Genomic DNA, 15,900 nt, shown 5'->3' on the forward strand with positions numbered 1-15,900 from the left:
GCAAAGAAGTAGGGCCCACCTTCAAACACTCTTTCTTTGTCCTCAATGTTCGCAAACACCACAGTGAAAAAAACCTTGGATCCTAGATGAAGATCAATGCTTCCTTTAGGCTTCCAGTGGTATCTACTCCATGTTTGTAAAGCCTTTTCGGTCGGCCATAGTCCCATGAATTTGCATATGATTGCATAAGTCTGCATGTGCTCCCTGTGGGCCTGCAGCTCAAGGTTATCTATGATTACTCTGGGACTGACTTCAGCTTCGGGCTTGCACGGTCCCTGTTGTTTCCTGTCTTCTGTTACCTATTTTTTGTCATTTTCCTCTTTATCCTTTATGCCATCCTTCTCCCTCTCCTTGTTACTTTCCGTTTCCTTTTCCCCATTTTTTCCTCCTTCCATTGTGTTACCTCTGCCTGAATCTGGAGTTGTCTTGCTCTTATTAAGCACTACCTCGCAGTAGGAGGGAGTGGAGCTCCCTCCTCTGCACCCATCCATGGAGAAAGTCCTGCGCAGAGACCCTCAACCCTATTTTTCTGCTCTTTCGCTCTTCCGCCAACTTGAAAAACAATTCGAATCAATTCGAAGTCCAGAGTGCTAACCACTACACCATAGAACCGACAATATTTTTGTTATAATGGTTATTTCTTAATAGGAATATTATTATTATTATTATATATTTATCAATATGAATACTAATTAATGTTTGTCAACCACATTTACTAATATGGTTAGATTTATAATATTAATAATTCTATGGGTATCCCTAGGTTTAAAATATTAATTTATGGGTTTCCAAATCCCTTGTGTTTTTAATATTGATTCGTTGGGTTTGTTGATTGCTTAGGTTTATAATACTTATCTCTTGGATGTATAATTTAATCCTTTGAGTTAATAATATTAATAATCTCTTGAATTTAAAATATTAATTCATAGGTTTTTTTAATCATTTGAGTTTAAAATGTTAATTGTTAGGGTTTGTTAATCCCACATGTTTTTAATATTGATTCCTTGGGTTTGTTGATCTTTTAGGTTTATAATATTTATCCCTTGGGTTTACTAATTCATTGGGTTTATAATATTAAACCCTTGAGTTTATTAGTAGTGTCCGTTTATAATATTAATAATTTTTTGGGTTTATAATTTAATCTCTTTGGTTTATTAATATATTGGGTTTAAAAAGTTTAAATTTTATAATATATTATTATTACATATTATATTATTATATAAAATATTATTATATATATTATTATATTATTATGATGTTATTCTCTTTATATATATATATATATATATATATATATATATATATATATATAGATATTATTTTCAAGTAATAGTATAATATATTTTAGTTTAATATATATTTTATATATAGTTAATATTATTAATATACTTTAAGTAAATATATACAATATATAAATAAATACATATTATTAATAATAACTAAATATTATTATTATGTTATATGTGATGTATATTATATTAACAAAATCTTATATAATAACCAATATTACATTAATATATAAAATATAATATATAATAAAAAAATAATAATATGGTTATTTCATATAGTTATTAATAATGAGAAGTAGTCTTTAATGTGTTTTTTTTCTGAGTAAAGACTATTCTATTATGTAAAGAAAGATAAAAATATTTACAAAGAGGTAGCAACCTCTGAGGGGGCTAAAGCCAGCCCTCTGTCTCAGAAATTCCGTCCCTCGTCGTTTGACTGATTGTTTACATAAACGAGAGCCTCGGATTCCTTATCCCAATACAGCATCACCCAAAAAGCACACACAAGAGGACAATAGAGCATTACAATGTCAAAAAACTGACGAGGACATTCGCGGCAACACAAAACCGCGTTACAAAACCACCATGCTATCGGACTGCCTTCGACCCACAAGCGGTATCCATAAGGGCAAGCCCGATAAAACCTCCTGTTGACGCGTGGCTTTCGCCTGACGTCATCAAGTCCAGCTTTTTGGGGCGTAAAGTTCCGCCAAAAAAGGTCTTCCGAAATCCTCCTGCGCCGTGCGATCTGCTCCATCAATCCTCGCCGTTGATTGAATCCGCCCGAGATGGTAACTCTGCATCGTTGCTGTTGGCCTTGCCCGGAGAATTGACCCACTCTATCATTACGTTGTCTTCAACGTCCGTAATGCTACGCCCAGGAGGCATCACCGGATACAGTACCGTGCCGGAGAACTTCGCCGGTCCACAAAAAATAACCTCCTCGCATGAGGAAGTTTGCTGAAGACCTTCATCCACCTCGTGCCCGTCATCTTGCTGCATCTCTGGAGGATTGGGAGGAACCTCTACCCTGCCTCCTTGGGTGTCCTTGGAATTCTGGGAGAGATTTCGATCAATTGAATGTTCGGCAGAGCTAGGAGGGTCATCTTCTTCCTCTGAGAAGATGACCGTGATAGTGGCTGAGACAGTAGGCTTGTTAAGCTTGCTCTTGAAAGTGTAGCGGGAGGTGTGGTGAGAACTGGAGTGGGAAGGACCAGAGTGATCAGAAGGAGGAGAAGCAGGTGTGACTGAGACACGCCGGGAGAAGCGTCGAGGAGCAGGACCTCCCCTTCCTCTGGCCCTCCCCCGTGTGCCTGGAATTCTTCCCCTTCGGGAACTACCGCGAGGCCGAGCCATACTAGCAGGAAGAGGTAAGCAGATGAGGCCGACCTTTTGCAGGTTTCGGTGGAGCACTGATGGCCTCCGAATGCTTTGCTCCGTATCTGAATCCTGAGAACCTATGCAACCTGGTATATCTCTGCTAGAGTGAGCGAGAGAGAGTGCTAGGCTTTGGGCAGTTGATATAGATGTTGATATCATCCTGAAGTACTTATCACACTTGCTGTTCATCCAGTTCCTCATTAATGGGACTTGATGCTCTGACAAAAATCGCCTGCTTGCTCTACGATGGCGGCCCACACCGGCGTCGCTCGTACCGATTTTCTTCCTCGGCATAGCTTGATGGCGTGCCAGCATTGATGAACCATAAATGCCCACCTTATTCCGCTTGCGGCAGCCTGTCACCTCGCCTGCTACCATCTGCTCATGTATTGTCATTAACTTCTCATGTTGACACCTGCATCCGGGTGTGATTCTTGTCCTGACTGCATATCTCTTATTAATATGGAATGGAAGGTAGAAAGTTGATTCTCGGAGGCTATGTCTTGTAGTGATCCTGCAAAGAATTCTTTCCCACTGTCCACACCAATATTGGCAACAAAATCTGCAAGTTTATTCCCTTCTCTTCGAATATGCTTGAAGGAGATAGCCTGGTTGTTGTTGAGCCATTGTTGAAGACGCTCCAATCTAGTGGTCATTCTCCAGCTACTGCTGATTTTCTGTACCGGTGATCCCTGTTGAATTTTTAATGCCATATTGATAAGAATTTGGGAGTCCCCTTCAACTATTAGAGGGAAGAGCTTTTGCTCCTGTGCTAGAGTTAGTCCTTTCCATAGGCCTTCCAGTTCTGCTGCATTATTGGTATTCCAACCTATTGAACCAAGGAATGATATGAGGGGCTTACCCTGGTAATCTTTGATGACTCCACCGTATCCTGTTGGCCAGGATTTCCTTTCGAAGCTCCATCAAAATTAAGTTGAAACATATTGATTGGTTGTGGGGACCAGCTCGCATAGTTCCCTTGATGATTGGATATATTTCTATTGGCAGAAGTTAGATCTTGTAGTGTTATCTACCAATTGTCCCATATCACTTGTTCCTATGGATGCGAAGGGAAGTCCTCCTTAGACCAGCCTTTAATAGATAAAGTTTCTCTGATATTGTGGTGTATCCCTATCCATATCTGCTCCAATGTCATTGATTGATTTTTGAAAATCCTTCTGTTTCTCTCCTTCCAAATGTTCCACATCAGTAGTCCCGATATGATTTGCCAAAGAGTGTTTAGAACTTTGCTTTGATATGGCTCTTGAGTCCAGTTGCGGAGGGTACCAGTGATATCCCCCATCACTCTGCCATCCCTCTGACATCAGAATATTACCTTTTCCCACAATTTCCTTCCGAGCTGACAGTTTTGCATGAGGTGTAAAGCTGATTCTTCTTCCTGATTACAGTTGAGACATATAGATGGCCCATAGAAATTCCTTTTTCTAAGTTTGTCCCATGTTAGAACTCTGTTGTGTGAGAGAAGCCACAGAAAGGTTGAAACCTTTGGCCAAATAGGAGGATTCCAAATTCTGTCCCATATTTTGTCTTTGACTACTCAGTCTTTAATAATGATTTTGTAAGCTTCCTTGGTGGTGAAGGTCCCCTTTTCCTCATATCCCCATCTAAGAGTATCCATACCAGCTAGCTTTAGAATTTTTCTATTTTGAAGCTCTGAGGATAGAGAAAGTTGAATCTGCTCCGAGCTATTAGGTAAGATATTACAAGCTTCTTTCCATTCTCTATATTCCTGGGTGTTTTGTGATTTCCAGAAATAGCTTACCTTGTCAAGCTGGTTGATTTCCCGTTCTGCAATTCCCTGTATGCTATCTTTGAGATTCGGAAGCTGCTGCCATGAGTCTTCCCAAAACCGTGCTGAAAGGCCATCTTTCACTTCCCAGAAGCTGTGTTTTTGAATTAGGTCTCGATGTTGGATTGCTGAATTCCAGATGATTGAGCCTTTACTGAACTCCGACATTCTAATTCTCTCCTCTAAGGGCAAGTTTCTTGCATATTTCGCTGTCCATAAGACTGCCCAGGGGGTGTTTGCGTTTGAGAGCCATCTCCACCAGATTTTTGCCCCCATAATTTTGTTGCTTTGTTCAGGATCTCTGAGCCCAATCCCTCCTGCTGTTTTAGGTAAACAAGCCTTCTCCCATTTGACTAAAGCCCACTTTCGGTTTGGTCCCGAGCTTCCCCATAGGAAGTTACACTGCAACTGCTTGATGGCTTTGAGGACCCATTTCGGTGCTACCAGGATGGAGAAAAGGTAGAGAGGCATAGATTGCAGAACCGCTTTAATTAGCACTGTCCTACTAGCCAGATTTAATGCTCTGTGAGTCCAGAGGAATAATCTGGCCTCCATTTTTTCTAAAAGGCTGGTCCAAGAAGAGTGCTTGAGAGCTGAAGCGATTAGAGGAGCTCCTATATATTTAGAAGGAAGGGACGCTATGGTGAAACCGAGAATGCGTGCTATAGCTCGTTGGGTAGAGGGAGGAGTGTTAAAAAAGAAAATCTAAGATTTGACATTATTAATGAGGGCCCCTGAGGCATTCGAAAAATTATCAAGAATGGCTTTAAAGGTGCACGCTTCTTGCACAGAGGGGTGACCGAATAACATATTGTTGTCAACAAATTGTTGATGTGAGACAGTGGGGGCTTGGTGGAGGGCAAGACCTTTTAGACTGCAGGAGAGAATGGCCGCTTTTAAGCTGCGTCCTAGGCCTTCTGCTAAGATGACAAACAAAAAGGGCGATAAAAGGTCCCCTTGTCTAATGCCTCTAGAGGGACGAAAGGTAGGGGATGGAAGACCATTGATGAGAATGGAAAAGAATGAGGAAGATAGAAGATTGTTGATCCATCTGATCCAGGGTGGGGCAAAGCCAAAGGCTTTGAGAATATTTTACAAATAATCCCAGCTGATACTATCAAAAGCTTTAGATAACTCAATTTTTAGAAGCATACATGGTTGTTTTGATTGCTTGAGTGAATGTATTATTACATGGGTTAAAATTATCCCATCCGTGATCTGTCTTCCTTCTACGTAACCAGATTGTTCTGGAGATATAATGAGCGGAAGCATGGGCTTCAGTCTCAATGCTATGACCTTGGAGACAATCTTGTATATGATGTTGCATAAAGCGATAGGTCTGTACTTATCTGGAGTGTTGGATTCCTCTGCTTTGGGAATTAAGGCGATGAAAGTTGCATTCAGGGCTGGATACATCCATCTAAGCGTACGCGATTCTTCCACCACCTGCCAGACTTCCCATTTGATTAGTTCCCAGAAGTGCTGAAAAAAATTGGAAGTAAACCCATCTGGTCCTGGCGCTTTCCCTTCTTTGAGTTGATGCCCCGCTGTTTCAACCTCTTGAAGACTAACAGATTTGAGAAGGAGAGTGTTGTGATCTTCCGTGATTAATCTTGGTATCTGCCCGATAATGGTGTCAATGGCCTCTGTTCTATCTATATTGGGTTCTTGATTCATCTTCTTGAAATAGTTGATAAACACCTTTTCTATTCCTTCATGGGTTTCAATTTTGGTTCCCTGTTCATTGTAGATGTAGGAGATTTGGTTGATCATTCTTCTTTGGACGGTGGTTTTGGGAAAGAATTCCGTATTCTTTTCACCTTCCTTCAACCATCTGACTCTCGATTTCTGCTTCCAGAGAGTTTCCTCCTGGAGGTCTCGTTCAAGGATTTTATTCTCTATAACCTGCTCCTTCTGGATTAATTCTTCAGAAAGTCCTTCAGAGATCATTTTTTGCTGAATATCTTTCATCTCTTGGGTAAGAAGTTCCTTTGATTTGAATATGTTGCCAAAAGTGGATTTGTTCCAGTGCTTTATTTTCTCTTTGAGGTGCTTCATCTTCCTGTGGAATATTGACATTTTTGTCCCATCCGTTGGATTGAAGTTTTGCCAAGTTGATCTGACAAATTCATGGAATTCCGGGTGTGTCAACCAGAAAGCCTCAAACCGAAATGGCCGTCGTATGCTACTGCCTGGTCGGTTCCAGTTTAGGGCTATGGGCCAGTGGTCCGATCCTGAGTAAGGGAGGATGAAGGCTGTAAATTCTCCCCCTATATGCACTGCATTGTTGGAAATAAAAAAACGATCTAGGCGCGAGGCTACTTGCATAGGTGCTACTCTTTTGTTATTCCAAGTGTGGAGGCCATTATTTGTAGGAATATCTATTAGCCAGTTATTTTGAATGAAATCTTTTAATATTGATCCATCCATGTTTGTTCTGCATCTTCCTCCCTTCTTTTCCTCTATAGAAGCAATCATGTTAAAATATCCCCCTGAGACCCATAGCGGATAAGTCCTTTCGGCATTAAGTTGCGTTAATGCTTCCCGGATTTCTATCTTGTGCTGGCTTTCTTGGGGGAAGTAAACATTTGTTATGTGGCCATGGATGTTAGTCCCCAAAATATGAAAAATAGCCTGTATGAAGTTTTTGTTAGCATGAATGTTACTTAATTGGATCATTCTTGCATCACAGAGCACTGCAAGTCCTCCTGAGGCTCCCTGAGCATCTACAGCTGTGACTAGCCCTCCCGACCAGGTTTTTGCTGCAATTTTTTCCAAGACTGCCAAGTTACATTTTGTCTCCTACAAAAAAAGGATTGCTGGTTTTTCTTCCATAAGCATATTTTTCAAAAGTCTTCCTTTCTTTGGGCCATTGAGCCCTCTAATATTCCAAGAAATCATCTTCATTGGGAAGGTTTGGGGTTTTTTTTGTAGTACTTTGTTAGCTTGGCATATCTGCCTGACTCAACCAAGACTTCACCTATCCTGATGGTTCTTTCTAAGGCCGTTTTTATTCCTCGCTTTTTACTATCATTGGTAATGAATTTCCCATCCCATTGATTGCCGATTTGAACCCCTAAGGAGTATTTCTTTTGGGCTTTATTGAGAACTTCCACTAGGTTATCCACTTGTCTATCAGGTATCTTGTCGAAATTCCCTGTTTTGCATGCTTGTTCTAGACCTAGAATGTCAAGCTCGCCAATATCAATTGATTCCGTGTCCTCATCCATGATCTGAGGTTCTTGATGACTTCCTTCTCCTTCCATCTCTTTTTCTATGACTAGGTCCGTAGTGTCTATCTCCAATTCCGGGGGGTTCCAGGTCTTTGACACGGTTTTGGTAGTATTGCCATCTTGTTCCGCTATCTTTTCCCCCTTTTGAGATTGGGTTCCTTTTGTTTTATCCTGGGTAGATATTTTTCCTTTGGAGTTCAAGAGATTCGGATCCTGCACCTCTTCGTTTGCCAAGACTTCAAAGCTGTTGCTTGTGGAGGGCTTTGATGGGTCCTTTTGGGCTACCTTTGTCTGTACTGCAGGTTTTTTATGTCCTCTACTTCGATTTGTCACCTTTGTAAAACCATCCAATGGCTGGTTTTCCTGGTTAACTTGCGCTGGAGGGTTGCTATTTAACGGGCAATCTCTATAAAGGTGTCCTAGATCATGAAATTTTCTACATCTAAAGGGTACATGCTCGTAATCAATTAACTGAATCCATTCCGTATCTTCATGATCGAGACTTACCGTATCAGGCATGGGTTGCTTTAGATCCATGTAGACGCAGATCTGTGCATAAGAGGTGTATCTCTGCATTTTTGTGTCTTCCGCGACCTTCACAAAATCTCCCAATACGTTGCCGATAGCTTTGAGCGAGTCTTCTTCCCAATACTCCCATGGCAATCCATACAGCCTGATCCATACCGGTGCCCAACTTAGATCTTCCGTATCCGGATTGAATCGTGCGACCCATTCTCTGAGAAATATCCCTGCAGAGTTGAAGAAGTATGGCCCTTCCTCAAATACTCTGTTTCTGTCTTCCAAGCAGTTGAAGACTACGGTAAAGAACCCCTTCGGCCCAAGATGCAAGGATATGTTTCCTTTTGGGTGCCATTTAACATTGATCCAGACTCTCAAAGCTCTCTCGTTTGGCCAAAAACCTATAAATTTACCTATGAGAGCATGATCTCTCATATATTGTATTTTGGCATTGATTCGATGACTGGGTAGCTCCACTTTTGGCCGTATCGTGGCTACTGGCTTACATGTAGATGAGCTCACTTTAGGCTTGTCTGCCTGTACCTGTTCTGTCTGCTTTTGCTGACTGTTGTCGTTATTCCTCTCAGTACGCCCCTGTTCCTTTTCTGGACCTTCGCTATGCCCTGGCTGGATCTCGTTAACTGGAGGAGGCATTCCTCCTTCCCCCTGGCGGGGGGTCATCATTGCCATCTGCCAAAGCCTGCAGCCTGTGAGCTGCTGCTCTGCCACTATCAGATATGGTGGCTTCCGTCCAAATGTCCTGCCGTTGCAGGTGTTTGCAGAAACCCTAGCGTCGACAAGTAGTCTTTAATGTTAAAAACATGTAATATTTATTAATGTGGTGGGTGGTGAATATATGCCTATCTTCCTATATTAACCACATTGGTAAATGTGGCTATAGATGTGTTTCATATATGTCTATCGGGGTATATCCACCACGTTGGTAAATGTAAAATCACTAAAATAAATTTGTTTAGCTAATTTGATTCACCCTCGATTTCAATCTTAAATCTCAATATTTACATAATATTCCATAGCATCACAATTGCCAATAAAATTACCCCATTAAACCCATTAAACTAACAAGAAATTAACTTTCTAAATTGTATTTTAAATTTATTTTATTATAAAAAAATACGTTTAAAAAAAAACATGTTCAATGAAAAGGAAAGATGATTTTTATGTATTTCTAATTTTTCTCTATTAACAAAAAATATGTGAAGTTGGTACTCTTGCAATGTGAAATGTTGGTAAGCACATGAAATGAAGAGATTTATATATACTATAGAGGGACAATCTGATTTTTGGAAGCACGTGAAATATACAGAGGCGTTAATTTTGGGAAGCATATCAAATGAAGCGATTTATATAGAGAGACATTGCGAGCGGAATGAAATGCCTCGTCTAATTCAGCCGGAGCCATATCCGAAAACTAAATATTACCAGGGAACAGGCATGGGATTAGCTACGCTTTAATTGTTGGATTGTAATAATTCCGTTTAAGCCCATGCCAAACCAGGTCTCATTTAAACGCTCAAAGTCATTGGTTCACATTATCACTATCTATTAAGTCGTGGTGTTTTTATTTGTTGGTTGACTTAAGAATTTGGTTGTTTGGACCACTCCCTTATCCTTATTAACTTATTATTCGTTTGTTGACATAACAATTTGGTTGTTTGGGCCATCTTAGTTATCCTTATTAATATCAAATCTCAAAACTCTAATAGTGATTTAGAAATAAATTTTTTCTATAAATAAATAAAATGAGGTCCCGAATAGATTCTTTCAATTAGATTTGATAATTCCTTGGCACAGTAGTGTTCTAAAATCAGTTTTAAAAAAATTAATAAAATAGGACGATACTAGCGAGTTATTACTGCAGGGAAGCCTTATACTCTTGTATACTTCACTTGGAATTTAACCTGGAATCCCATTAGTTCTCTTATACTATACTTCTACTACTTCAGAAATTCTAATAGACTGACTTGGCTTCTATGAATCTTAGAGTAAATTTATACTCGACTAAATTCCTATGAAGTAGACGTATGCGGTCTTTCACTCTTAGAAACCAAAAAAAATACAACACAAAGGGAACGAAAGGAATATAGAACCAAGAACAACCACCACCTCTTCCTATCTCCCTTGAGTTGGGAATAACAACTAATCTTCTTCCTGCATTAGTAGGTAGGAACAAATATGCCATCATACCAACACCCAATAATTCATTTCAACTATCGTTATAACTAGTAGTGGAACAAAGAAATCCAATCTAACACACAAATCTATTTTATTTAGATTTTAATTGTATGCCTAATCAAATTAATGAGTATATATTTTGAACCTATCTAATATATATATAATGAGATAAATTAAAAATGTATGAGAAAACAAATAATTCACACACAAATCACACAAGTTGTTGTTGTTCTATTCATCACAGAAAACATGATGTTTACAATGAATCTGATGAAGGGTATTTATCCTTTTCCAACTAGCGACTCACTTAAAATATCTTGACATGCATCCACATGCAACCACACACTAAAAGTCATTTATCACTCGACTTGACTCAATACTCAAACACTCAATTATTCAATCACTTAGTTAACTGACTCTCGAAGTTTAGCCAACTCCACATGCAGGAGTAATTACTATTTCTAACACCCCCCCTTAATTACGACTATATGACTCAACATAACTCAACATGACTTCAATATCACATAAACATGCTCACTAGTCTATGTCTCAGCTAGGCTTACAATGACTCAAGAATTTTACAAATTTTCATTTTCTTTTTCTCTGCTTCCAGATTCTATATCCTCGAAATTGCTTTATTCTCTGTTGAACTTTCTTTCTGTAGGCTTTATTACCTTGTTGTTGCTGCAATTTTTCTTTGACTTATCTGAAAAACAATTGGATCATGTCTTCTACAACTTCCTCTTCAAATATTTGTTCAACTATGGCCTGCTCCCAAAAGAGTGCATCTTCAAACTATCTTCTTTGTTCTGCTTCTTGTGTTTCATATTCCTGACTTTCTTTCAACCATATTTCCAGATAGAAAAATTGTATCTTTGCTTGACTCCATTGTTCACAAATGGCTTCAATGCATTCATCTTTGTCTTCAGAAACATCCATATCATTATTTTCACTTTCATCATCAGGCACTGCTATTTTTCTCTTGTAATCTGCACACTCAATATCAATATTCACGATTTCATTCAATTCTTTTATTCCAACTGTTGTTTTAAAACTCGCTTCAATTTGTTTTATTGGTTTCTTAATCCATTCCTCAATGAGCTTCAAATCTGCATCAAATTTATTAACATTCTTTCTTTCAACTTCTGCTCCCATGTTATTTTGAACACCTGCATATTCAAAAACAATGTTAAAAACATCTTTAATATGACTCTCTTCAGTGAGAGCTTCCTGCTCTACATCATCTTTCTTTTCAACCGCATGGAGGTTATCTTCCAATTTTGTGCTGTTAGTGGATATTCTCATCAAAAACTCTTGGATCACTTTATCCTGTTCTTGATCATCAACTGCTGCTAGATGACATAATGCTTGATGAACAGTTCCAACTTCTTCATATCTTGTTGCTATAGTGGCAACTTCAACCTTAAATGTTTCGTCAAACATTGTGCTTACTATATTGTCACAATTCATCTCTGTTTCAAAAAATAAACCACACATAACATCAACATAATGTTCATCCACACTATGGTGGGATATCCGACCATGCATGTGCTCATTGTCAATTTTATTAACAATTCAACTTTACCAAATCCATCAACTGCGGTTGGATTCACCAATTCACATATAACTTTGCATTCATCATCCACATGTGTCTCATAACAATGGGATTCACCATCATCTGCATCAACCACATTACAATGGCGTCCCTAAGCATTTATATGCTCTTGCTCTGCTTCACATACATAGGCTATTATTTCTCCCTCTGCAATCTTTGTTACATCTTCTTCATCCATATGCATGCTTGCATAATGGGTTTCAATTTTATTGTCTTGACAACGATCATCTGCTTATGAGTGAGATTCTCCAAGCTCTGTTTTCCTCTCAGAGCCTTGTTCATCTACTCTCAGATCTGCGGCTAAATTCTTTGCTTGTTCCATAACCTGTTGTTGCATGTCACTCCTCCTTGCTTCAAACTTTGCTTCTAGGAACTTCCATGCTTCCTTGGAAGTTCTAGCTTTTGCTACATTGCACAAACAATTCTCATCTAACATTTGTTTTATAAAATTCAATGCTAAAGCTTCGCATACTTCATCATATGGGTTATTAGACTCCTACTCAATTAACTCTTTAGCTCTACGAAAAATTAACATCTTGATAACCCAATGATTAAAATATTTATCCGTAAACATAGGAGGTGGTAGCAGATCAAATCTACACCAATCGCCCTTAATTTATTCTTTGTCTTCTCCTAGACTTCTAAATTCCTGGGCTACGTCCTGAACCTCTCTAACCATGGAAATGATCTTTGCCTCTTCTTTTCGATTTCTTTTCTTCATATGCTTCAGTCATGCTTTGTGACCCATGACTGTGGCCATTACTCTATTTTATAGTTTATTTCCTGATTGCATGAGGCTATCTTCCATACCGCCCCCAAAAAAAATATGATTTTCAATATGCGCCCCCATAAAGCACAATCTTCACCAAATTTTTCCCATAAACAAACTTTACAAAAGCCCAAAAACTTTTTTCAATCATTTTTTTTCCTTATAATAAACCATTAAAAAAAAACTCCTTTGTATAACAAATCCCCTTTTCTTTCCTTATATTATTTTTTTTTATATAAAAAAATCTTTATAAGAAAATTTTATATAAAAATATCTCCATATATATATTACTCACACTATATAAAGCTAGAGTCACACTACATAAAAATATTTACAGAGCCCCATTTAAAACCATTGAATTATTTTTTTAACAAAATCTCATGAATCAACTATGACCACGTGATTCGGTAATAAATTTTCGTGAAAAATCGGTTGTGACTTCTTGAGGCCTACATACTAACTCCTTCACGGCAACGATAACTTGTGTTACTCCTCTAACGCGACCAACTTAAGCTTGACTCGCGTGTATGCATAACAACCTCTTGATCCCAATGCAGCCCTCTATTATGCCTACCAACTTTACAATGCTCTGTATATCGAAATAAGGTTCTTTATAACTCAAACAAGAGAAAAAAATATGTTTTTACCGTCACACGGATTGCTGTTAATCTGTTCTTCCTCGCTCTGATATCAATTTGTTGGGAAGACGGAAAAAACAAAACAAATAATTTACACGCAAATCACACAAGTTGTTGTTGTTCTATTGATCACACAAAACATGATGTTTACAATGAACTCCGTGAAGTGTATTTATCATTTTCCAACTAGCGACTCACTTAAAATATCTTGACATGCAACCACACATTAAAAATCGTCTATCACTTAACACAACTTGACTCAACACTCAATCACTTAATTAAATGAATTTTTAGGCAACTCCACATGGAGATGTAATTATTATTTATAACAATAATTAAAACACAGAGATCCAATCTAACACACAAATCTATTTCATTTAAGTTTTAATTGTAAATCCTAATTGTATGCATAATCAAATTAATGAGTATCTATATTGAAAGATAAATTAAAAATATATGAGAGAACATATGTATTCTATTTTGAACCCATGTAATATATATACAATGACATAAATTTAAAATATATAAGAAAACATATTTATTTTTCATTTTTTTTAAAAGAGAAACATGTTTTTGTGAATTTCCAATTTATCACAGTGTATCTTTCAAAAATATTGAAAGTTGGTACTCTTCTTATGTCGAATTTACTCCATAAGTGCTTACAATTAAATTAAGTAAATATATAATAATATAAGTTGAAAAATATAATTTTTGTTTTTTTTCATCCGAAAAATCAACAATTTTTGTTAGATGATCCAAAAATACAATTTTATCATAGGTTATAAAATTAGAATAAAATAATTAGTAATTTAAGATATTAAATTAATAATTATTATTCTAGAATGTTTAATTATTTAATGGAGACTTTTAGAATTAGCATATTGTTGTAACTAGATATGACTATCCAAATGTGTCGTATCTTAGGCTCTATTTTAGGAGATTAGTTAGCTAGTTGATTTGAATAGCATTTATTGTAAATGGACACTTGTTATTTAATAAGTGATCCATAATTAGAGGTAGTTAGGACATGGAGCTTATAAATAGCTCATTGCAAGAGTGTTTGGTTGTTCAGGTGTAAACTCTTGCAAAATCAATTATGTAATTGTTTTTTTCTAATTAATAAAATTACGTGTCTGAGGACACTTCTGCCATTATTGTGGTATCAGAGCTCCAGTAATGTTGCAGTGGATGTGAGGAGGATCTTCCAACTCAAAAAAGTCCTGGAAAACTCCATTCAGTTGGCCAGCAAATCATTGGTATGGAAATTGTACTGTTTTATTTAAAAGGAAAATAAATTTTATCATTGATTTTAGATTTTTTTAAATCTAAAATTCATTTTTTTTATTATAAAAAAATTGCCTCTGCTCAGCCTTCACACTTTTCTTCTGCTCAGCCTTCACACTTTTCTTCTCCAAATCGTCTATATTTTCCCTCAATTTATTAATCATTTCGCACTGAGATTCGAGTTTACTCTTCAATTTTTTGACCTGTTCTTCTGGTGGAAGATCGCTCATGCCTTCCTTTTTCTTTTAAGATAAAATTTGATACTAAATTGTGAAGGTCCTGCCAATTTAAACAGAAGAAGTCCAAAGTCCATGTATCTTCCAGAAATTTTCCCTTTCTGTCAAGGCTTTGGAACGTTTTTCAAACTCAATCTCGTCTTCACGCGTACCAGGCCAAAGCGAGATTGATTCTTTGGAATTTCATCGTATTTAAACCATTTTGAGTCGGAGTTGCTTCCGCGAATTTCTGCCATTATTGATTGACACAGTTGTTTCTTCCGCGGGCCAAATCGATAGAAAACCGGCCGAGGCATTTCGAAATTGACACAGTTGTTTCTTCATTTCAGTTCCAACTAGGAGCCGATGGTCTATAAATTTGAAAGAAACAATCGGATTAAGATTTGAAATCTGGATCGTGCCAATTTATCATCTGGAAATTTGACAGGTTAAACGAATTTCTGCCTTCGCACTTGATAAGATACGATTCCATGATGCTCACCTCTACCCAAAAGATAAGTCCTGGCTCAGAGGCTCTTGCTCATTGATTTTTGGACAAAGACGAACCGATTTTTCTAGGGCCTATGCTGGAATCCTTGTTAAATATATATTTTTGTCCTGCAACCTCCACTGCCAAAAGATAATTTCAACACTCTGTTGAAAAGGTGGAAAATCTATATGATGATAAATCTTCTTCACCGGAAGTAAGGTGCGCTGGAGTCAGATGTATGCAGGAGAGCTCTGGTTCAGAGCACGTGAATAGAAACTGAGTTGTAGCAGTTTAAATTTTACGGGGCTGTGGGGCGTATATGTTTTCAGGAGCTCTCATCTGTTTGATGTATTTCTACAGCATTGTATCTCTAGGTTGTGAAAAAGCGAAAGCTCCTCTGATTGTATGTGCAATGGGTGTAACTGTTTATTTTCATTAATATGATCATTTCTGGAGTGATTT

General features: G+C 37.7%; 1 protein-coding gene across 1 annotated transcript; it reads right to left on the reverse strand.

Annotated features, from left to right (window-relative positions):
- Nucleotides 1-5,571: 5,571 nt before the first annotated feature.
- Nucleotides 5,572-15,265, reverse strand: LOC149155206 (uncharacterized). Its single transcript, XM_089444356.1, has 4 exons — nt 15,122-15,265; nt 14,809-14,975; nt 7,460-9,036; nt 5,572-7,259 (listed from the first exon to the last, which is right to left on the reverse strand). Exons 1-4 carry the CDS (start codon nt 15,263-15,265, stop codon nt 5,572-5,574), a joined length of 3,576 nt encoding a protein of 1,191 aa, XP_089300482.1.
- Between the last annotated feature and the right edge of the window lie 635 nt (nt 15,266-15,900).

Source organism: Pinus tabuliformis, chromosome 9 (assembly GCF_031772625.1).
Source record: "Pinus tabuliformis cultivar Carrire ecotype Pingquan chromosome 9, CPIR1, whole genome shotgun sequence".
In the NCBI taxonomy this organism is placed as follows: Eukaryota; Viridiplantae; Streptophyta; class Pinopsida; order Pinales; family Pinaceae; genus Pinus; species Pinus tabuliformis.